Source organism: Cajanus cajan, chromosome 2 (assembly GCF_000230855.2).
Source record: "Cajanus cajan strain Asha chromosome 2, NIPB_CcT2T_4, whole genome shotgun sequence".
In the NCBI taxonomy this organism is placed as follows: Eukaryota; Viridiplantae; Streptophyta; class Magnoliopsida; order Fabales; family Fabaceae; genus Cajanus; species Cajanus cajan.
The window spans coordinates 534,619-559,218 of NC_138518.1; the positions used below are offsets into that span (position 1 = coordinate 534,619).

At 32.9% G+C, this 24,600-nt stretch overlaps 3 protein-coding genes across 7 annotated transcripts; 1 reads left to right on the forward strand and 2 right to left on the reverse strand.

Moving 5' to 3' along the window:
* Positions 1 to 320: 320 nt before the first annotated feature.
* Positions 321 to 10,160, forward strand: GC6 (golgin Putative 6). The gene is made up of 20 exons (XM_020382457.3): positions 321 to 465; positions 607 to 659; positions 786 to 835; positions 2,119 to 2,246; positions 2,320 to 2,372; positions 3,066 to 3,212; positions 3,350 to 3,423; positions 3,500 to 3,569; positions 3,881 to 3,934; positions 4,035 to 4,130; positions 4,726 to 4,776; positions 4,842 to 4,928; positions 5,015 to 5,128; positions 5,213 to 5,284; positions 5,410 to 5,595; positions 5,765 to 5,868; positions 5,965 to 6,010; positions 7,333 to 7,398; positions 8,144 to 8,914; positions 9,361 to 10,160. The coding sequence occupies exons 2-20, from the start codon at positions 630 to 632 to the stop codon at positions 9,910 to 9,912; spliced, it is 2,751 nt and encodes a 916-aa protein (XP_020238046.2). The 5' UTR covers positions 321 to 465; positions 607 to 629; the 3' UTR covers positions 9,913 to 10,160.
* A 506-nt stretch (positions 10,161 to 10,666) lies between these two features.
* Positions 10,667 to 16,500, reverse strand: LOC109817244 (Tetratricopeptide repeat (TPR)-like superfamily protein). Of its 5 annotated transcripts, none has more exons than XM_083067767.1 (7): positions 16,479 to 16,500; positions 13,307 to 15,003; positions 12,874 to 13,216; positions 12,227 to 12,690; positions 11,681 to 11,733; positions 11,233 to 11,366; positions 10,667 to 11,104 (listed from the first exon to the last, which is right to left on the reverse strand). In XM_083067767.1, exons 2-4 carry the CDS (start codon positions 14,976 to 14,978, stop codon positions 12,621 to 12,623), a joined length of 2,085 nt encoding a protein of 694 aa, XP_082923893.1. In that variant the 5' UTR covers positions 14,979 to 15,003; positions 16,479 to 16,500; the 3' UTR covers positions 10,667 to 11,104; positions 11,233 to 11,366; positions 11,681 to 11,733; positions 12,227 to 12,620. The 5 variants fall into 5 exon arrangements, with proteins under 5 accessions (XP_082923893.1, XP_029131027.2, XP_029131026.2 ...); XM_029275194.2 differs by lacking the exon at positions 16,479 to 16,500 and adding an exon at positions 16,143 to 16,413 and having other exon boundaries at positions 11,233 to 11,356; XM_029275193.2 differs by lacking the exon at positions 16,479 to 16,500 and adding an exon at positions 16,143 to 16,413.
* Positions 16,501 to 16,939: 439 nt separating this feature from the next.
* On the reverse strand, positions 16,940 to 21,375 carry LOC109817249 (putative glucose-6-phosphate 1-epimerase). Its single transcript, XM_020382466.3, has 9 exons — positions 21,032 to 21,375; positions 20,776 to 20,925; positions 20,220 to 20,294; positions 19,590 to 19,646; positions 19,340 to 19,494; positions 18,899 to 19,030; positions 18,599 to 18,701; positions 18,309 to 18,408; positions 16,940 to 17,826 (listed from the first exon to the last, which is right to left on the reverse strand). The coding sequence occupies exons 2-9, from the start codon at positions 20,851 to 20,853 to the stop codon at positions 17,609 to 17,611; spliced, it is 918 nt and encodes a 305-aa protein (XP_020238055.2). The 5' UTR covers positions 20,854 to 20,925; positions 21,032 to 21,375; the 3' UTR covers positions 16,940 to 17,608.
* Positions 21,376 to 24,600: the final 3,225 nt, after the last annotated feature.

Here is a 24,600-nt window from a genome sequence, read left to right on the forward strand (position 1 = left end):
AAAATATTTTTTTTATCAAATTAAAAACTTGAAATTAATGAAATAATCATAACATTAATTAAACTAACATACTTTTATTACTTAATTTTTATTTTTATTTTATTTTTAATAGAGATATGAAGTGTCTCGGTATCACTAGTAAGTATAAATATATTAAATATAACCATTTCCATAATGAATTGATAATATATATATATATATATATATATATATATATATATATTTATTTATTTTACGTAAAAGAAGCTTTCCCCCATGTCAAAAGGAAAAAAGAAAAGCTTTCCCAATAAACATAAAACAAAAAAGCATTCACAGTGAAGCCCATGGGTTTATTTTCCAGACATAGCCCAAATAACGGACCCAAAACACAAAAACAAGAAATCTGTATTGTATTGTATCTGTCTCTGGCATTTGATTTCAAGTTGAATTGCTGTCAAAGAAATTACCAATTCTTGCCTTCCTTCGGTACATTTTCTTCTATTTATCCCTCACTATCACTTTTTAGGGTTCTCAATTCTCAATCATTGAATTGTATTTCGATTCGATCACCGTGAATAGAATTAGACTAGATTGGGTTTTCAAGTTTTTTTTTTTGTTTGTTTCAAGGATTCTGAGACACTCTGTGATCTATGAAGATGGATTTGATGTCTGGTTATAAGGTATATTTTGATCTTTAGTCTTTTGAATTTGTAAATTTCCTGGTCCGAGATAATGACACTGAGCAACCCGAGCTTGTGGTAATTTATTATCGTTAGAAATTAATGATTTTTCTAATTGTTGTGCAGGGGGTTGTTGGGCTTCTGGTTGGCAACGAGAATTCTTCAAATGAAGATAGGTAATTTTTATTTTTTATGTTTTAGATGTTGTTAGAATTCTTGTGCTTTGTTTTACACAGCTCTGCGTGTCTCTTTCATGCGCTCCTATGTGGCCGAACAAATGTAATTGGAGATTTTCTGCATGTATCATGTTCTGTTGGTTGATTGGTTCCTTGTTCTTACTAGTTACTGACGTCTGCTGTAGAGTAATGGGTCCTGAAGAATATTCTCCTTTTTGTAAAACCTTCTTTTCATGGAATTCTCGATTTAGTTATTTAACTGGGTTTTCAAAGGGATTAATATTAGGAACATATACTGCTGCATACGTAGTCGTCTTCTTCTTCTTCTTCTTCTTCTTTCTTATTTATTACTAGAGTACAATATTATGGATTCATTAGGCATCCCATACATTTTTTGTTCACACTAACCAAATAAATGAATCTTGCTTTGGTCAAGATTTCAGTCTACTGATGTTTGTAAGATTCCATGGAATGGTTGTTAACAAGCATAATATAAATACACACTTTTGTAATTATGATTCTTATTTCTCTGAAAATTCTCTTCAATTTCATTGTAAAAAGAAAGGTGTGTTTAAACACATTGGTGAAAGAGTTCAGGAGTACTATTGTATTTTGATCTCATGATTATGTTTCACATGTTCCTATGTCTTTTGCCATTGCTTTGCTCTTAGTTTATGAATTATTGCAGAAGAAAATATCTTTTTTAACTTTAATGTTATATGTTTTGTTAAAATTATATGTAGAAGAACATTTGATTAACATATATTTGTAGAATTTAATGTGAATATTACTGTTAAATATTCTATATTAGTTTGTTTGGTCTTGTATTTTATGGTATAAATTATAGTAATTCTGCTTCACGCAAATAAGGAGTGCTATTGGTTTTCTACACTTCTTTTTCTGAAATATGATGGGTTGTAGATGTTTTTTCAGATAGTTTTAATTGCTCATTGCTGGTGGTTGCCGGTTGATCTACATTATTGTTTGTTGAAATTAAATTTCATCTTTTTTGTTAAAATTAAATTTCATTGCCTTTTGACTTGTATCTGCTGCTTTCCATATCATCTTTTAGTTTTCTTCAGTATTTTCTTTCTGTGAAATATATCATTGCTATGCTGACTATTTTAAATTCAAAATTTGTTTCCTTAATGTATTTTATAGTCTTCAATTTTCAGAGTGTGAAATTTTTATTTATTTTTTCATTCATTTGTTGTTTGCTCTAACTATTTATATGGAGTGCCTTATACTTAGTCTCATATTCATTCTATGTCTTACGTGAATAGATATGTTGAGCGCTTGGTTGACCGGATAAGCAATGGTAAACTACCAGAGGACAGGCGAAATGCTATTACTGAGCTTCAGGCTGTCGTCTCAGAAAGTCAAGCTTTCCAGTTAGCATTTGGGGCAATGGGTACGTCCAGTCTATCAAACAGTTTGTGTTTTTTTTCCTCTTCTGATTTAATATGTTTGATACATCTTTGCAGGCATTCCTATAATGCTAAGTGTCTTAAAGGAAGAACGTGATGATGTTGAGATGGTGACAAAACTTTCTTCCCTATCATGTCTACTGTCTTATTGTTTTTGCTGTTTCTTTTGGTACTAAAGGATCCATCATTTTTGTTTAGAAGACAACATGAAAAAAAGGAGTGTGAGCTTGTTATTCAACAGTTCAATTGTTAAATTCATAATTCATTACTTTAGGACTATCTTTTTATGTACTAAATTGGTATTATGGTCAAATTTTATATCCATCTGTCTGTCATATGTAAAGGAATTTCCTCACTCATTTCTGTCTTTAACCTAGAGTTTCTTCAGTTAACGTAATTGTGGACACTTCTAAATAAATCGATGTTCTGAAATTTATTTTAGTCAGCCACACAAGAGTTCTGTGATAGTCTATTCATTTGTTTTTCACTAGGATATTTCATATTTGAAGATATTTTATATTGCCAATGCAGTACTCCAATAGTCAACTTACTGTGTTGGGGTATCATGTGATGGCTGTGCTAATCTCATTTATTGATGGACATGGGTTCAGTTAGATTATGAAGGTTTTGGTTATGGTTATTGAATTAAAACTGTTCATTATTAGTCTTGCTACCTTTCCTTCTTTCTCCATTAGCCCTTCATTTTTTAAAGGGATTTTTTCCCCTTTGGTTTGTAACATTTGCTTTTAATTTGTCTAGTCCCAAGCCCAACAGTGTGTTAATTGGAAAGTACATTCCTACAGGTTCGTGGTGCCCTGGAAACTCTTGTAAGTGCATTGACTCCTATTAATCATGCAAAAGGGTCAAGTAATGAAGTTCAGCCAGCTTTGATGAACACCGATTTACTTTCTAGAGAAGCAGATTGCATCTCTCTTCTCCTAAGTTTGTTGGTAAGAATTTCTTGATTAAAATTTAGGGATCTATTCTCAATTATATCACTGAAAGTTTCCTTGACTTTACTTCTGGGCTTATGCATATAAATCATAATATTTTATTAGTCATTCTTGCCTTGGGGGTACATTGACAGGAAGAAGATGATTTCTATGTACGATATTATACTCTGCAAATATTGACTGCCCTGCTCTCCAATTCTCGACAGAGGTATTGGTTTTATAGCTTTCATTTTGAATGTTAAATCATCTAGCTCGAACAACACCCTTGCTGACTTCCTCTTCAGGTTACAGGAAGCAATATTGACCATCCCTCGTGGTATAACTCGGCTAATGGACATGCTTATGGATCGTGAGGTACAAGACTTCAACTCTCTGTAATCATTTCTGTAACCATTTCAAACTTAATTGACTTTTGTCATATTTCTACACAAAATATACTTAACATATTCATTTATAATTACTAGCAGGTGCAATCTGATTCTTTAAATTCTCCATGCTTACCACTGGGAATCTTCTGATAACTTCTGTTCATTAATACTCTTTATTTATTTATTTATTTATTTTTAATTTTTTAAAAGAAAGTGATGAATACGTGTTAGAGAATATTGATGCCTGACTGTTATTTATACTGGGAAAATGTTCAATGGAAAATGTTCACCTTTCAGGTAATAAGGAATGAGGCATTATTGCTTCTTACCCATCTGACCCGTGAAGCTGAGGTGTCTTTTTTGCTCTAATAGTGCCTTGCTTCACATTTTTTCCTTTTAAAATTTTTTTTATAGTAGTAAATGTTTATCTAACTAAATTTAATGGTTACAGGAGATTCAAAAGATTGTTGTCTTTGAAGGTGCATTTGAGAAGATTTTTAGTATCATTAGAGAGGAGGGAAATTCAGATGGTGGTGTTGTAGTACAGGTGATACATGGTTACTCTATGACAATACTTTATTTAACTTGCTTAATGAGCTACATAGTGTAAGATAATCTGATTATGGTCTACTTGACACCTGCAAATTTAAAGCTGCTTCTGTGTTTATGAAAAAATGAATTTTCTTTTGATAAAATTCTTATATATATATATGTATGTATTTTTTACTTAAATACATATGAAAAGTATTTTAATGGCAGGTTAGTCATGGTATTCAGTACTGTTGGGGTCTTTCAGAGTGCATACCTGCTCCTGTTTCTAATAATCATGGTCTAATGGTGTTTGAAAACCACTATATGCAGCATGTTCATGGAATTTTTTTGGTTTCCATTTCCTGATAACATTTTGTTATTTATATATGGTAAATCAAAACAGAAAAAAGAAGTAAAAGATGCAGAACTGGAGTGTAGTCAAATTTGTATTATTTGACATCTTTTGTTGTTTGTATAAGGCATTCAAAATTGTTTTTTTTTGTCAACCAAAGCTTTGTGTCTAAATCTTAATCTTATGTAATTATATTTTGAGCATGATTATGCTTTCTATAGCTTTAGGTCTTGATGCTAATTCTTAGGTTGCTGTACAGGACTGCCTTGAATTGTTGAACAATTTGCTTCGTAGCAATGCATCCAATCAGGTTTGTTGATTTTGTTGGGTTTATTCAGTTCTAAACCTGGTGCTGATTTCAACTCTATGGTTCAGGTGCTACTAAGAGAGACAGTAGGACTTGACTCATTGATATTGATTTTGAGGCTGAGAGGAAGTACTTTCAATTTTAATCAACAAAAGGTTAGATTCTTTGCATTTTTTACTTTATTTTATGCTATTAGTGAACCCTTACAGCTAACTCTTTGTTATAAACACCATGCCAGTAGACAATCAATCTACTCAGTGCATTAGAAACCATTAAACTGTTACTAAAGGGAGGTTCTGAGTCTGATCCTGGGAAAGATATGAATAAACAGACAAATAAGACTACTCTGGTTCAGGTAAGATAACTATTCTTATGATGCTACTAGCATAAAATATCAATTTGGTGATCTTATTCTGCTGTTTTATGGATTTGGTTGTAGAAAAAGCTATTGGACCATTTGTTAATATTAGGTGTTGAAAGCCAATGGGTACCAGTTACTGTTCGTTGTGCAGTAAGATAACTTCCCTCTCTGAAATACTATGTTTTGATGTATTTTTCTCTAACATAAAAATCTGTAACAAAATTATACACATACAAACTGGAATTTTCTATTCTTGCTTACATTATCTTTGTTAGGCAATGCGATGCATTGGTGATTTGATTGCTGGAGATTCAAAGAATTGTGATCTTCTTGCTAGCAAAGTTCTTGGAGAGGAGCCACAAGTTGAACCTGCTCTGAACTCCCTACTTAGAATCCTTTTGAGAACTTCTAGCATGCAAGAGTTCATTGCTGCTGATTATATTTTCAAAAGCTTTTGTGAGGTTTGTTATGCATGCATCTTTCTTGATTTATTGCTTAAAAAATTCATTTTCACTATATATATCACATAATTTAAGAGTTAATAATTTTTTATTGGTGTGCAGTTATGCTTTTTACTACATACAGTTAATTTATGCCCTCCCCCTTGATTATTAATCTTATCTAAAACAGAAAAATGCTGATGGCCAATCAATGCTGGCGTCTACACTAATACCACAGCCATATTCCATGAATCATGCATTCCTAGAGGAGGATGTCAATATGTCTTTTGGCAGGTTTGTTTTGTTGGTGGTGCTTTAATGATTGCACTTGTCTTTTGATAATATGCCATTTTCAACCAGCTTAAAGATTGTACACTGTTTCTTTTTCAGCATGCTATTACAGAGTCTTACCCTGGGTGAAAATGGTGATCTTGAGGTGTGTGCGATATCTATCTATTTGTAATATATATATATTGTAACTTTTACGAACTATTACACTGTTTAATAACTTTTAATTGAATGATTATTTTTCAAAACTCACCGTTAGATTGAAAATTTCTTTTACTAAGATCATATATACAAAATTTATATTAATCTAAAATTATTAGATACCTTGTTCATATAAATCAAAATTGACACACATATTCCAAAGTATAATAAAATATGAATAATTTGATTATCATCTTATTATTATTTAATTTTAACAAAATTTGACATAAACATTTAAGGTAATATGAAGTTATAATTCAATAGTTAGATCTACAAAATTTACTTTTTATATAAAGTTATTGATTATTGATGGTGTAATAATTGGTAATAGTTAAACAATTGTAATTCGATCTCTTCATATATATATATATATATATGGGTTGTTTCAAATGAGAATTAAGAACTACTACCTCTAGTCTTAATTATAAGCAATAAGTTGGATTTTCTTTGATCCTAATTATAAGCAATAATCATTAGTTTTTAAAGTTATTCAAGGGTAAATTTCTTTTATGCCCTTAATTTATTGTTAACTCTACTTTTTATGCATTCATTTATAACAAGAATTAAATATAATAACCATTTAAAACAAAAGGTATCTTTGGAATGGAATTTGAATTTGTGGTATAATTAATTAAAAACAACCAACTTAATTACTTTTCTTGATCTTGATGATTTATCTTATGTTGCTTATAATTTAGGACCAGAGGTAGTATTAGTTATAGCCTTTAGATTTCTGTTAAAAACAATCAACGACCAAGACTAAAAACTGGATGGATGAATTTAGGGTTCTGAAGAAGAAGAATGCTTTGCAGGTATATTAGGTGAGAGAATTGAAACCTGTGAGAGAGGAACCTATATTACTATACCTTCTCATTTGAAAGGTGAGTGAACATGAATTGTGGTAAGATGTCATAGAGGAGAGAATATGAACATGAGTTATTACGGGTAGGGTAGAAGATAGGAGAGGCACATACACTTACTTGAAAGAGGGTTTTAATTTTGGTCCTTGATTGTTTTTAATTGAAATCTAAAGGCTAAATTAGTAGTAATCATTTCTTATTTAAAGCAAACCCTATATATATATATATATATATATATATATATATTCCAAATCATATTTTATTTTATATTGCAAGGCAAGCTAATGCCATTGGGTGGAAATTCAACTAAACTATGGCATTTGATCATTTTACCTGTATAATGGAAGGCCATTTTCTTGATGTTTTACCGTGTGAAAATTATCTGACTAACATCGTCTCAAAATTGTAGACTTGTTGCAGAGCTGCTAGTATTCTATCTCATATATTGAAGGACCATCTCCAATGCAAGGAAAGGGTATGCCAATATTTCCCCACTTCATTGTATTTTGAGCTTTATTCTACTACCTGTTTTGGCAGAGTTAAGGACTCTAGAGTTCATTGGGTTTAATCATTATGCATAAATAATTTTAGTTTTATGACTAAAAACAATTGACGCACTCAATCATAACTTGGTAAAATTATAACCTATGGATATACTATTATAGAACTTAGAAAGGTATTCTACTTTCTACCACACGGGATATGGTATTTGGTATCCAATTTCTTCTTCCCCCAAAAGTTTATTTTTACTCTACAAGTGAAAATAGAGGAGAAAATAATTATTTTAAATATTGCAGTTGATAAGTTATTCTGCATTCAGGATTAAATTTAAATAGAGACATTATCATATATCTATCAAGTTAGGATGACTGAAAAATAGAAAGAATTTTATACAAATAAAAATAAACTAAATAGTAAGGTTTCTAATTTGATGATCTATTTGGCATGCAATAGCTTGTTCAAAATTGAGAAATTAACGGATTTTATTCTTTGGCATATAGCTAATAGGCAGATTGTGGATTACATAAATTCAATTTGTAAATGCACTTTATGCATGTAAGATGTGTTATTCAGAACTTTGTGGCATGGTGTATAAGTTCATAATTACTGCTCTCCAAATGCTTCTTTTGCACTAGATGTTGGTTTTCCACATTTATGTGTGTATGAACAGTTAGATTAAAAAGGAAAGTTCAGAGAAATCTTACGAAGAGAAGTTGCAGGTTTTACGAATTGAAATTGAGGCAGCACCCATGCAATCTTTAGGAGCTCCAGAGCCACTAATGCATCGAATGGTGAAATATTTGGCTGTTGCTTCTTCCATGAAATCCCAAGATGGGAAGTCTAGTACATCAGGAAACTCTTATGTTCAGGCCATTATCTTGAAATTACTGATAACCTGGCTAGCAGACTGCCCCAGTGCAGTGCACTACTTCCTAGATGCTCGCCCCCACCTTACTTATCTTCTTGAGCTGGTATCAAATTTGTCTGAAACAGTGTGTATAAGGGGTTTTGCAGCAGTTGTCTTGGGTGAGTGTGTGATCTATAACAAATCCACTGACAGCGTAAAAGATGCATTTGCCATTGTTGATGCAATAAGTCAGAAAATCGGGCTTAGTTCATACTTTTTGAAGTTTGATGAGATGCAGAAAAGTTTAGTTTTTGTTAATGTGGGGTCATCCCTGACCCACAAATCATTCACTAGATCTTCAGCGACTAGCCCGGAAGATATTGAAGATGTAGATGAGAATGATATGTCAGAAAAGAAAAATCTGGACCATCCGATTCTCTCTTCAATCTTGGATTCTAACTTTGTGAACCTTGTCAAAAGTCTAGAGGCAGATATTAGAAAACAGATTGTGGATGTTTATAGTCGTCCAAAAATGAAGGTGGAAGTGGTGCCAGCAGAATTAGAGCAGAGGAGTAGTGAAAGTGATGGCGAGTATATAAAACGGCTGAAAGCTTTTGTTGAGAAACAGTGCACTGAGATACAGGTATTATTTGTGCATGTCTGTTTCTCTTTAAAATATTCCCGCTGTAACTGTTACATGTGTCATGAGTCTGTTATTTTATGTACTTTACCTGATTGTAATTAGGAAGGTGCAGGTTGAATGTACTTAAGTCTTCAAATTCCATTTGCTTAAAGTGAGAATTAGTTTTAAATGTTATCCATCCATATGATAACATTTTCAAAAACATTTTTGTTACGTGTTTACTAGCATATACTGCTGTCAGCTTACATCTTTCTCAATTTGTTCGGCAAGTCAGGTTTGTTTCTGATAGTTACCACATTAATCCATCAGATGTTAATAATTATTACTTTGACATGTTCATCCCTTGAGATTTCATTACAATAGGTAGGTAGTATGAGGACGCAGGAGGCTTCGAACTTGTCACATGTATCTGATTTGGTGATTATTTTTTCTTGTCATCATCTCAGGATCTTGTTCTTCGAAATGCTACTCTGGCTGAGGACCTGGCTAAGACAGGTAGTACCTTGCAGCCCGAGCAAAGAGCGAGTGGGGGCTCAGACAGAGTCCAAATAGAGACGCTCCGTAGAGATCTTCAAGAAGCATCTAAAAAATTGGAGATGCTTAAGGCAGAAAAGGCCAAAGTTGAATCGGAGGCGATAATGTATCAGAATTTAGCTGGAAAGACAGAAGCTGATCTAAGGAGTCTGTCTGATGCCTACAATAGTCTTGAGCAATCTAACTTGCAACTGGAGAATGAGGTGAAAGCACTGAAGAAAGAAGGGCACTCAGCATTCCCAGATGTGGAGGCAATAAAAGCTGAAGCAAGGGAAGAAGCTCTGAAGGAAAGTGAGGGTGAACTGAATGATCTGCTTGTATGCCTAGGGCAAGAACAAAGCAGGGTAGAGAAGCTTAGTGCTAGATTGTTGGAGTTGGGTGAGGACGTTGACAAACTACTTGAAGGCATTGGAGATGATGCTGGGGCTGCTGAAGATGGTGAAGATGAGGAAGACGATGAATAAGATATTTTTTATCTGTGCCCCACTTTATACATTTTATGTTGAATTGTACAGTCTAACATATACTATGGAGAATGGAGTAGTGCTTATATTCCGTATTTGCATTTTAAATTATGATTCTTGCTGGTTTTATTTTGCAATATTCAGGGGTGATTAAATTATCTCTACATTTTCTTGTCTTTCTCTTTTGTAGTCTAAACCTATCAAATTTGTGGGAAATAATTTAAAGGCCAATATTTGTATTCTGTTTATATATTTAGATGAGGATTATGTTATTGTACAATTTGTGTGTTCTTACGATGTATGCTAAAATTAGAAGTCTCTTTATATTGAAGTATAAAAATTTGTAAAAAAATTAACTTCAAAATCTTTATATTGAAGCATAAAAATATGCAGGAAATAAACAGTACAGTGATTTGACAAAATGTGATTAGGAACAATCATCAGCTGTAAAATGGCTCTACTCTTTAATAAAGCATTGTTCTTTCTTCATCCAAAATATTAAGAGGTGATAAGTTTCTATTATGTTGTATTTTATGTATATCATCCTATGTTCACTATACTATTAAATAAATCAGCACGACATTTATATCACAAATTTATTTATTATCTTTCAACACACTACAAATTATATGTCGTATCACTTGGATTTGATAATAATGACAAACCTACATTATAACAAGAATGGATAAATACATCTCCTTACTTTAATTAACTTATTAATGTGTTTTAAACATATTGTATTTTGCGATTCTAATTTTATATATTGAATTTATTGATGACTATTAAGATGATTATTAATTTTTTTAAAACAACTGTCCTAGTGTCGTAACTAACCTAAATTCTTGGATCTGCCATTGTCTGACAGGTACATACAACCTTTGCTCATAGGCCGGAAGAATACAGGAACCAAAAGAATTTTGATAACCAAAAATAAATAAATCAATGAAATAAGGTGAGAATCAATTAAGAATGAGCATGCTCTTCCTCCATTCCACTTTGGTAGCTAGTGCAATCAGCAAGCACGAAATTCAAATCAGCTTAGTCTAATACAAGTGTCTCGGAACCTTCCACAGAGATGATCTTAATTAAAGCATTTTAAAAAATGCAAGCCTTCAAATTCCTACCCTCTGAATATAACCAACGACATCCTTATCTCTGATCTTGTTTCCGTTATCCTCAATCACATTAAACACTGAAAAAAAATCAAATTAATACCAGGATCAGAAGCGAAGTTGAGAATAATATTAATTATTATTATAATAATACTACTTTTAGATTTTTCCCCCTTCTAGCTTGCCACTGATGAAAAAGGGAACTTACCATCCATGAACCACACAACGCATAAGAGGAGATGTAGGCCTTTGCTATTACTGATTACAAGGTTCATATCTGAAATAACTTGAACAACATCCAAGAGAATCCCATTTCTGTTGATACTATCAACCTGCAAAACTCTTCAGACAATAAAAAAGTTGATAGCTGATTTTCTTTTCCAAAAAAGAAATTGACCTTAAAAAAAATAAAAAAACCAAAATAATTGCAACCAAGGATCCTGTAATATCAAATCATTGGAAAATTTGAAAGAAGAAAAAAAACAGGAAGAATCTTTCTGATTGTCAACTCAATTTTGTGAACCAAAACAGAGGAAAACACCAACTTTATAACATCCAATCATTAGAAAAACTGAAAGAAAAAAAAGAATGAAGAATCTTTCTTATTGTCAACTCAATTTTGTGAAACCTAACCAGGGGAAAACTATCAGCTTTACCTGAATAACAGTGGCATTTTCTCTTTTCATAGGCATTGTTCTCGATCACAACCCTGATGCAAGAGGCAAGTCACACAAAACAACACCACTCATTCTTATGAAAATAATATACTTGCACAAGAATTCATACATGGAAATAACGATTATCAGATCAAATCACATGTAAACACATGCCAAAAAGGCCAAGATGAACCATATGCTAAAGAAATTTCAACCAGTAAAAAAATTTGACCAAGTATAGTTTTATTTTTTCTAAAAGAAAAACATTTTGAAAACATAGTATGTTACATGACTCACTAAACTGGAGAAAAGAACCGGGCAAGGAACTTCCATGTCAGTGGGAAAGTTGAAAACACCAAACTGCTAAAAGAGATTTAATTTTATACCCCACGTGATTAAAAGTTCCATTAATCAAAACACAAAAGGAAAAAGAAAGAAATTGAGAAGCCAAATTTGGAAAGGTTTGGTGCCGATGAGCAAAAAATAAGAAACAATACAAAAAGAAGAAAAAACATGGAAGAGGAGAATAACAAGTGTGAAACTCACCTTGGTGGGTTCATCATCCATATTTATGTACAACATGAAGAGAACAAATATGCACATACACAGTGGTTGTGGTTCCATGAGGAAGGGGTTAGCGATATTAAATGTTGAGAAGGTTTAAGAAATCAAGGACACGCCCTGCTACAACAGGAACTCCAATGACAAGGGGAGAGAGAAAAATGAAGTAGGACAGGGGCACTTCAATATGTTTGTTCGCGAAGGTCATCTAGATTCCTTGCAATTTTATAATTTTTGACTACTCCATTGCCAAAAACGTAAAAAGAGATCACCAGGAAAAGTTGGTGTTCCATGGATGGACCCTAACTCATTTGGAGCATTGAAGACGTTCCCTTTTCATTATGTTCTTGCTTTTCTTTATGTTACTGATTCAACTGATTCATTGGGAATCACATTTGACTGGTGGCAGTAGATGTATTATTTGCTCTAGGCTGTTTTGCTCCATTTCCCTGCCAAAAATTAAAAAAGTATTAAACACATATCAACATAAATTTGGGTGATAACAAAAAACACACTATCTTTGATAGTGCATCAAAATTAAACGCTAAAAATATTTAAATTTATTGAACTGAAATTCTGTTCGAAAAGCTTGTTGAACTGCATTTATACTTAAGGTTTTGTTAACTAAGTACCAAATACAACCAGCCAATGACACCCAAATCTGATAACCTTCACACCTGTTAGTCATTAGTGGCACATAATCTTCAAAGTATGGGAAATCAAACACATCTTGTATTCTTTGAAGAAATTCTAACATTGGCTCTGGGCATGTAGCAGAAGAAAGAGAAGCCAAAAGTCCAGTACATATATCTTGTAGCATTGAAGGTGATTTTTCCTGAACCCACTTCAAGTGCTCAATGGCAATTGGAATCTCTTGTGCATCCGCCAAACATTTCAACAAAATTACATGGGATTCTGCATGTCCTATATCATGATTGAGACTGCAAAGTAATTTGGATGCAGACGTAAGATGTCCTGCATGGAAAACATACAACATGACATGTTAACTTGTTACAAGCATTTTGCAACTTGTTAAGTTACAAATATTTGATCAAGTGAAAATACCTTTCCTGCAGAGAGATGATACAAACGAGCTCAATATGTTTCTTGCAAGGATGATGTTCTGTTTGACAGACTTGTTATAGAGCTCAAAAGCTGCTTCAAGCTTGTTTTCTTGGCAGAGCCCTTCTAGAAGAAAAGTATAACTAGTAACATCAGGTTCCAACCCCTTGTCTAACATGTGGTAAAAGAGCATTTGAGCCTCTTCAGCTTGTCCCACTTCAGAAAATTTTTGTATAAGAATGTTGTATGTTTTCAAGTTCCCGCAACAGCCACTTGAAAACATCTCATCCCAGAGCTTCTTTGCAGGACGCAGTAGATCCTCCTTACAACACGCTTCCATTATGTAATTATATGATGAGACATTGGGGCGGAACCCTTTCTTCTTCATCTCCTGCAGAGCAGCATAGCCTTCTCTCACTCTCCCAGCCTTGCATAAAAATGATACCATCACATTGTAACCCTCCACATCTTTGAAGTAGTTTTCAGAATTCAAAACATGGAACACCTCTGCTAATTCATCGACTTTGCCATGCCTACACAAGTTCCTACTCAAATTGCTGATGGTCAAAACAGTCGGAAACCTCTCTTTCTGAACCATAAACTTGAAAAACACAATTGCTGCACCAGGATCAACACTTGATACCGATCCTATCAATGCATTGAGAACATCATCCTCAACTGGAAAATTACCACCAACTATAACCTCCCCAACTTCTCTTGCTTCACAAATTCGCCTCTCTGAAACCAAGCCAAGTATCAAGTCTCTGTAATCATTGCACCTGGGAGACACCCCTAGCTTCCTCTTCATTTTCAAAACCTTCACCTCATCAGCCACATTTCCCATTGACCGGAATGCTGCCGCCACAACCCAGTAAGCTATGAAATCAGGTTTCCAGCCCCTACTCCTGAGTTCATCCAACATCCACAAAGCCTCCGATACCTTACAAGCACAACACAACCCATGAACAATCAAAACAGCCACAACAGAACCATTAATCCCAGAACCACATTCCCTAACCTCATCCAACAAACTCAACACTTTCTCCAAATCACCCTCTCTACAAACCCGCCAAACAAACACCCCAAATCCCAGTGTACTGAAACCAACACCTCTCCCAATCATTTCATCAAACACCTTGTGTGCACTCTCCAAGTACCCATCAGAAGCAAGGGCAGCCAAGAGCGAGTTACAGGTGGCGCCCCCAATTTCAGCACAAAGAGGAGCAATGCCACTGAAGAGGGAAAAGGCTTCGTGGGCACGGTTGCAGGCAACATGGGATGCTATAATGGAGCTTAAAAGGGAGGGGTGAATGGGAAAGTTGAGAGCCTTGGCCTGCTTGAGGAGTGAATGAATGACAGTGAAGTGGTTGGTGTGTGAGAGGGATTTGAGGAGTGAGTGGAAGGTGAAGGTTGTGTGGGTGAAGCCGGGCTGCTGAGAGGCCCAATTGAAGAAGCCAAGAGCAAGGGAGTGGTGGGTGAGTAGGAAAGGGTCTATGACATTGGCCACCAGTGATGGGGTCAGGCATTGGCGCCAACCCAACCTGTGGAGTGTCTCCTCCACTTGTGGGCCCCACGAACAATGCCTTCCCTTCTTGTTTGAGGCTGAAATCACAGCCCTGCTTAGTCCTATTGCCAAATCAAATGCAGCCCTACCTTTCATCACTCTCATACTCATCCGTCAACTTGCCCTCTGCTCCTTCCTACATTAACATTGTCATCAATCAATATTGACTTTTAGCACTACCAATCCCCTACTGCCCTACTCCTAACTTCTTTATTATTTCATTGATAGCTACCTCTTTTGTTTGATTTGTCACCCTTATGTGTTACAAAAATTGGAATGTAAACGGCATTGGTATCAATGAATCCAATCATACCTGCCTAATTAATGACTAGATAAACTCGTATCCTTAAAATGTTGCGTTTTCAATGCTAATTAATCATACTACTTAGGAAATGCAGTTTTGGAAGGGATTTACATTGACTTTGCCATAGTGTCAGGTTCAACCCAACATTGCTATGATCTTGCAAGGCAATATCAGAGTATGCCGAACAGAAAAAAGATATATATAAGTGCAGCTCCGCAGTGTCCCATCATAGACAAATGGCTAAATGCTGCTATAGAAACTGGTCTATTTGACTACATTTGGTTCCAATTCTATAACAATACACCATTTGACTACATTTACGTAGACCTATACATACCATTAAACTGGAAATAAGGAAATTATGTTTTGTTTGGACGGGAAATTTTAAGAGAGTAATGAATTGGACAATGGGGAAATAAGGTAATATGAATCAAATGGAAAATTAAATTGCATTGAACTAGAGACCTGAAAACCAAGTAATTGTCAATTAAACAACGAATTTTTTGATGAGTAATTAAACAATGAATTTGAATTCCAGAAAATCAACTATCAAGTGCCTATGATTATAAAGAGCAGAAAATAAAACCCACTCACAATACACAAAGTCAAGAATATTAGCATTATGTGAACTACTCTCCCTGGACCAAGTTTGAACACCATAAGTGGCACAAGGCTTATCAATTGCAAGCAAGGATCTTAAGGAGGCTTATCAATTCATATACTTGAGAATTCAAAAATCCTAAAATAGTCATGATAAGTGAATACAAAAACAAAATCCAGCTTAACTAAAAAGCAAAATCAAATTACCAAACAGATGAACAGAAAAACCCTAAATTAAAGAATAAATCAGAGATGAGAAGAAATAGAGAGACAAATCAAAGATAAACCAAAAATAAAACACAGAAAATCTTAGATTATGGAAGAAATCAGAAATCACATGAAATACAGAGATAAATTAGGGAAAAACGAACCAGGAAGAAATCTCCAACAAGCGAGTGATGCGAGCCAGAGAAAGCGGGACACGAAAATTTTTAAATTATCTCTTTTTTTTTTTTAGTGGAAATTGAAATCCCTAATAAAATATGAGTTCCTAATATTTAATTTTTTCTAATAAAATATCCAAATAAAAAATTTTGTCAAAAAATGAAATTGTCTTGTTGAGTTACTTTTCTTCACGAATTTGCTTTCTGCAATATTAAAATAATAATTAATTGACAAAATCACGTTTTGTATGTATTGATTAATCTTTAGATACTGTAGACTTAAAAAAAATACTTTTCCATTTAAAATTCAATATCTAAACATACCACCATAAAATTAAGGATGTTTTGATCACATAGATAGTGCTGACATCAATATTTAGAACTAAGGAACTAAGGACCCTTTGCTCCGGTTATTCACACAAGCGATAATGGTGTCCATATCATAAACCACAATAAGAAACCGATAAATGTGATAATTTCGCAACATAAATTTTGAAAATAGAATAGTAAGTTGCATGAGATAAAGTGATTTGCTTCATGTTATAAGGCAAATAGAAATCCAATGATTTACTTAGACATTGGATTTTGTAATAACTTCAACATCAACTTCCAGCCACTTAAAATTATCTTTGTTTTCAGATTGTAGTTTATTTTTATGCCGGAAGCATGAATACAAATATCAGCACTTCAATGGTATAATATATAATGACTCAGTTTGCATACAGTTTATAAACATTTTTAAAACTTTCTCAACTAAAAAATATTCTTTATTTTCGTTAGAGAAATTATAAAAATACTTGTAACTTTATTCTAACAAACTTAACATATACCTCCGAATTACAACATTTTATCACTGAATACATGAAGATGAAGTAATACAATACAATTAACATGGTCAATTGTTCATGATTGTAGGGCATTGAAATTTATAGATACTCCAAACAAAAATGAAGAAAGAAAAAAAATGAAAAAGTTCTATGTTCCTTTTTCATAATTTGCAAAAAAAAATTGTATTCAGCTAGTTCAGTGATGATCGTGAACTTCTGTGCATGGATGGCCATGGCCTACATCCACATCTATCTAGCAGATGATTGTCTGTCTCTGCTTAAGCTTTTCTGATCAATACTGGAATAGTTCCAACTTTCTAGATTTGAAGCACATAAAATGGAAGCTTAAATATCCATTGGAACTATACATGCAAATATTTCCCTGGCATCAACCAACTGAATAAGAATAAGCATCTCTCAATTATTGTATAGTTGCAAGAATAGATGTCCATGTTGCTGTGGCCTTTTGTTATGTTATCAGCATCCCATTCTGTCTTTAGAGTAATGCAAGTCTATTAAAAGGAACTATGTGGACAAGCAACTGAAGCCAGTTCATGTATACTGTACAGTATACACCAAACTAGGTGACTAGAGCCACATAAATCTCCATTGGCTGCATCAACTAGGTCAGTGAAGGCCATATAGAACCTTGCGGGGATCCAATTGTCCACTGCAATAGCTTGATGAAACAGTAGAGAGTTCTTGATATCCCATCCACTCTTCAGAGGGCTTTAAGAGAATGGGGGTATCAATAGCTGCAGAACTCATACATATCATGATCTTGTAATCATCATCTCCCAAATCAGGGATAGCCTTAGCCTTCTTACCCCAGGGATTCCATACCACTGCATTCCCATCATCACAAATCAATAAGTGAGATGTACTAACTTATTTGTATCAAGAGTATGTTTGAATACAAATCTAAAAAAACTTTTAAGAGTTTTTTTTATTAAAAATATATATTTTTTCAATAAATTTGTTTTCAAAAGTACTTGCAACTTGTATCTAAATAAACTCCAAATGTAGATCAAAACAAGAAGCTAATGTAAATGTGAATGCCAAATCCGGCTCCTCTAAAGTGAAAATTTCACTTAAGAGAGTAAAGTAAGTAATCCTTGTCATTGATGAGAAAATTAACGGTTGATATCTTGTGCACTTGCATAACAAATCATGCATGTATTGAAATATCAATTGTTGATTTTTTTTCAGCAGCAACTCAAGATCATTTTACCCTCTGAAGAACTTGTTCAATTTAGAAGAGCCAAATCCATGAATGCCAAATAGAAACAATTTCGGGCAAAAAAATTATTCCCTGACTATTAACAACCTGCATCTGGCATTCCTTTCTTCTGGAGTACAAATGTTCTTTTTTTCTCATGGTCTATGATGGCAATTTTAGTTGGGCTGTTCAAGTACACTCTGTCCATCTACAAGATAACCACAAATGTCCTTAGATAACACTGAAAAAAAAATGATTTGGTATCTATTGCATATATTCAAACATGAGATAGTCATTAAAAATATATGTGTATAGGTTATGCTTATGATTTCAATTGCTCAATTTTTGCGAGACACCTCCAACCAATTGAACGAAAGGAGCAGAAAATGGAATTATACCTCACCATCAAAAGTAAGTGCATCTGCCTGCTCTGTAAACCTTGTTCTGTTCATCAGATTGTCAAAGTAATCAAGCGTCTCCAATCCCTCAATACGCACTTCACTGCATTTTATTTCAACCTCTCAGTGTCATTTAACCAAGATCATTCAAATTAACATGCTTGAGTTATAGCATTCATAGGTTGTATAAATGTGCAAAACTACATGCAAGGAAACAGCAATGAAGAATTGATGATTTGAAACACTCTAGGCAACATATTGGAACAAAGTAAGCAGGTAATCTATATGTAAGATACACACCTGATATCTGATACAGACAAAAAGTTGCATAGAGCAAAGGAGAAAGAAAATGCTTTGTTATCCGTGTTTCTGATGCGCGGAATCAAAATTAGCTTGCCAGCAATCAGAGAGATGCGAAGCCGGAACTCAAAACTGAAGAAAAAGCCAAATGAAGAGATATGCATAGGTTAGACATTTGATGGTTACATTCTTAGAAAGTGTATTGGAGCCTAATTCAACTTTACAAAACCAAATTTGTAAATTTTAATTAGACTCAATTCCACTTTCTAAAATAGTATCAAAACCTATCTTAATAATTATAAATTGTTGTTTAACTTATTAGGCTACTTAATTATCAGGTTACTGCCTACTCGCTATTGAGTAGTATTTCATTTTCAATGAGTAGAAAAGTAGAATGGAAGTGGGAAAAAGGTGGCAAACACAGTTTGAATGCATATATACCTACGAGGTGTCTTTAAGTCAACTCCTGTTGACTTCAAAATTAGATCCACAGATGATTGATTGTCTATGGGTGGAAGAGGTGAAGGGTTCCAATCTAATGACCACATCCTGTTTCTTGCAAATCCATGTTGTTCAAGTGAACCTAAATCACCAAACTGGAACAGAAATTGTGGTTGAATGAAAATGTTGAACATCTGCATGGACAAAAGTCGAATATGTTTACACCAATGTGATGAAATATGAAACTAACCCGTGCAAAGCAAGCTGATATTCCTCCTCTGATTGCTTTATGCTGTTTCCAGTTAGTCTGTACAATAGGAAATACCCATAAATGACATTAACTATGCATGAAATTATCGCAAGTAAATGAAACAAATTCAAAATACATGAAATTTTCATGCCAGAAATTTAAAGTAAAAATAAACAATAGAATATAATGAGAATTAAGAAGAAATTCGATCATTAAATAAGAGTCAGGGTTGAGCAAAAAAAAGGAAACATGAACTTAACTTCAAGCTCTAATGTTGCATTTCACTGTAGTGCTTCTTATGAATGTTTTTAACATTCATATAACTACGGACTTCAAAATGACTACATGTTATATTGCATTGCTATCATTGCTGCAGCAAAGATTGGCCTTCAAAATGCAAAGCATCTTATGTATTGAGTCACACCACCGATGCAATTAAGGTAAAATATCCAGTAAAATTTAATTTGAATGCAATTTTCATTCGATGCTAGATTGTTATGTACGGTAAGATTGTTGATTTTTGTAATAATTAATTTATAAGATACATATTTGGTGATTTCGAACTGGTTCAAAGTATGAAAAATAAAAAATCAGTTTATTCACTATACATGAAAATTAATCTCTTTTTACCTTACTGCTCACAAAAAGAAGTTCTTCCTTCCGTTGATTCTTCCAAGAAACTATCTGCCCTCCATACAGAAGCACCTGAGATCATATATTTCAAACAGTTGAGTTGAGGAACTAGTGTGAAATTAAAACTCCCATAACACATGGCTGATTTTATTTTAAAACTATAATCATATTGGCCCAACAGTATTGAATACAAAAAAATAACATATATTCTGTATTCAAAGTAAAGTTGTTGCCACTAACTGCTGTTCAGATGAAAATAGATTATCAATGAAGTCCAGAGTATAAAATAATTTCTCAAAAGCCTTCAGAAGGTATTGCCAACTAAGAGATTCTATAACTTCAGCTGAAGTTGGTCATAAGCTATACAATCCATAATCAACCCACCAAATTCAAACCATAATGAGAAAACATTTTACTGGTGCAAAATATTCATTGGCTTTGTTGATGACTAATCTATATTCTCTTGACTCAGTAGAATTTCTCCAATCACTTTTTCCTATCTATAAGACTCAATTCATAAGCACAAGAGAAACACAGAAAAGCTGAAACCAACCTCAGCTGATGAACCTTTTGGCTCAGTCAATATAATCCGTGGCAATCCATCTTTGTCCTGAAATGTATTCAACGGCATCGGTGTTGTTTACTTCAACCTTGCTCTTATGCCACTCACAAATGGATTCACTTCCACCTTGCTCCAATCCAGCTGCAACCGACCAAAACCAGAAACAGATTTCAGTTTTCATCTGCACAAGCCACCGTAACAAACGCACCATACACAAACAAAAAAGATATGAGAGACTCTATGGTACCTGATAAGTCTAGAGATTTTGTTTGGTACATTTAGTTTTTGGGCCACGAGTCATATGAGTTATCGTTAATGAAACCATGTTATCTATTTTGCTACTATTTAGTATGGAAACTAAGAACTAATCACTAATGCAACTATTGGTCTAACACTAACCATGCATAAAGGTTGATCACCAAGAACCCTTTTGCAACACAAAAAGACCCTTTAGAAGCAATTACCTATTGAATTCTATGAAAAAAAAGGGGCTAGCGTAATTTGGTGGTGCTAGTAATATATTATAATAAAGTGTGTATCAGTTTGGAATTCCAAGAGACAGCCAATAACTCTGCGTTTGTTCAAGAGTTCATGTTAGACTTTGTATGGTATATATAAGGCTATTATAGAGATGATTGGAGTCCAGACAGTTTGTGTTTATATAATTTATTTAAAAATTTAAAAGTAAAATAAAAATTAGGATTAATAATAAAGGTGATTGAGAATTTAAGTAGTTAGAGATAATTATCTTATTTAATTGGTCACACAGATGATTAATTATTAATATTATTTAAAAATTTAAGAATAAAATCGTTTTAAAAAATATGAAGATGAAAAAATAGTTGTAAATTTGTGTATCTCTTTTATATATAGATTAGTAGAATCAAGATATTTTATATCTCTATATTTTATTTAATAAAAATATTTAAGAATTATTTATATTTATTAAATAAACTTATATTATATTTGGTCCTCAAACTTCAAAGTTCTTAAAATTTTGTGTTTATAAGAATATTATATTTTATTATTTAAAAATCTAATATATATATATATATTAAATGAGCACTATTATACAAATCGAAACATATTTCAAAATAACGTATAAATTATTAAAATATTAATATCTTTTAATAAATTTATTATAATATATATTTAATTTAATATTTTATTATTTAATTTTTTTTTAATAATTCGAAACAAATTTTCGGATACTTCTTTCAGATGATGGAGCAATTTTCATATTAAGTTAGACTATTATCTTCACATTTTATAGATTATAAATATAGATAGAGTTAACGTTGAAGTTGGAGAATATATCCAACAGAAATCAACCATTGGCATCGGATTCTCTGTTTTACGTGTCTTTTTCAGAAGTTAACTATCTGAAATGTTGGCTTCTGGTTGGTCCACTTTGTACACTTGACCAATATTTCTGCCATATCAAAGCATAAGAAAAATAAATTATTGATACTCATATGAACGGTGGTGCTAAATTGCATAAGTTGACAAAAATCAAATCGATAACAACTCTGAAATTGAGATTGGTGGTGTTGATATGTTTCTGTGCAGTGGGGCTTTACTGTTTTGCAGTTTTTAATTCGCCAAGTTTTCAATTCTATAATCAAAGCATTGAAATTTGAATTCGTTGGAGCATACTCAAATGAGAGAAATCAGAAAGTTTGTGAGTACTGTGCAAACAGAAAAAATAAGCTCTAGAAATAAATTAAGTGAGTATTTCAATCTTTTGATGTAATATTAATTACTACTTTTTTGGTTCATTTATATTCCTAATTTAAAAATTTATTGCGCTGTATTTTTTTAGTAAAATAAGATAATTAATATGATTAATTTTGTATAATTAATTTTTGTATTTATTAACTTTTCTGTGTAAAAAAGTCTAAAACGAGATGAAGAGTATACTCTTCGTTTTTCAAGTTCTTTATTGGGAATGTAAATTACAAATTTGAGACATTAATTCAAGTGAATAATTTTAAGATCATTAAATTGATAATTGAATTTCCAAATAAACAAAATTGATAGTAGTAAGTAAATAGTGTTCACTATTGACATGATTCACAATTTCTAAAGAGATGATTCTTTAAATTATAAAAACTTAATTGGTGTTATTTAAAAATTCTATCATTATATGAATAGAGATTTTTGATATAAAAAAGAAATATAAGTGACAGAAAATGATTTTATATAGAATATATTATTGTTTCTCGTAATTCTTGAGCGTGAAACTGGACTTTGTTTAACAATGAATAACAATATACTACAATGAAAATATTTTAAATGTCTCAAAAACTTGTAATTCTTATTTAAAACAATTGATAATTTTTTTTGAGTTTCCATAATTATAAGCAAGCAGTGCGTAACTATATATATTAAATTTGTTTCTATTATTTATTTATTTATTTTACTTTTTGTAAGACTCATGAACTTTCTTCACCCTCATTTTCTCCCAAACTTCTAAACTTTTATTATAGTTTTCTTTTCCCCAAAGCTGATGAAGTGGTGAGAACTAGAGCTGTGAAGCAAGATTCATCATCCATTCTTCTTTTTCTTCAACTTCGGAGTCGTGTAGACACTTCTTCTCCCTTCTCTTTATCCCGGAGTCAGATTCCCTTTCCATTTTCTTCTTCTTGTTCTTCTTCTTCTACCTCGAAGTAGCTCGGAGTTCGTCGTTCACTCTATTCCAAGGTAAAGGGAGCTTGGATTTTGGGGTTTTGGTTGAAAACATGGGGATATTGAACGGATTGAAGGTTTAATGTTGATAAATTGATGAAATGTAGCTGAGGGTTTGATTCAAGGGATTTTATGTTGAAATTGGGGTTTTTGGTTGTTCTTGATGTAAGATTGAAGTGTGATGATTTCCTTGAGTTGTTGTGAATGCATGTTGCTTTTCTTCTGAATTTTGAGTTGTCTGTTGTTGGGGTTGAAGGATTTTGGGGTTGTATGTTTTGATCATTGCATGGGTTGAGAGGAATTGGAGATGTAGTTGCTCATCTGCTGGTATGAATTTCTGGGTTTGGGATGCTAAACGTGGGTTTTCACGCTTAGCATGACAATTTTGAAATGTTGTTGGAACTTTGAGGCTAAGCGTGAAATTTTGGGCTTAGCGTGAGAGATGAGTTGTGCCTTTGGAAGGCTGAGGTTGAGCATGAGTTTCTACACTGAGCGTGGGGACTTAGTTTAATAAATTTCTTTTTTGAATGAGTTGGTTGTTTTCTTGATGAATGACTTGTATGTCTAAAGCTTGTTGTTTGAGTTGTATTATTGTTAAATAATGATGAATAAGTTGTAGAGATGTTGTATGATAAGGAACTTTAGGTGTTGAATGTTGGTAATATGTTGGTAAATGTGTTGTGGAGTTGTATAGTTGTGTTGGGATATTATATGAACATTATGCGTTGAGCATGTTACGTGTTGTTGAAGTTGTTTATATGTTGTATGTTGTTGAAATTGTTTATGAGTTATGTTGATCAATTTTATGTTGAAAGATGATATTGTTGAAGCATGTTGAAATTAAGTTGTTAAAGTTGTTATATGTTGTGTGTTGACCATGTATATATTGTGAAATATGATGAGATGATCTAGTTAAGAGTTGTGAAGTGCATGATGACAATGTTGCTAAGTTGTTAGAAGAGAGTGGTATGTTGTTATAAAGTTGTATGTTCTACTATGTACCGAAAAGATCTTACTTTGTGATGATTGAGTTGTAAATTGTGAGTTGAGTTGTTGAGTTGACTGTCTTGTATAAAGTTGAATATGAGTAGTGATGATTGAGTTGTGAGATGTTGAGATGCATGTTGA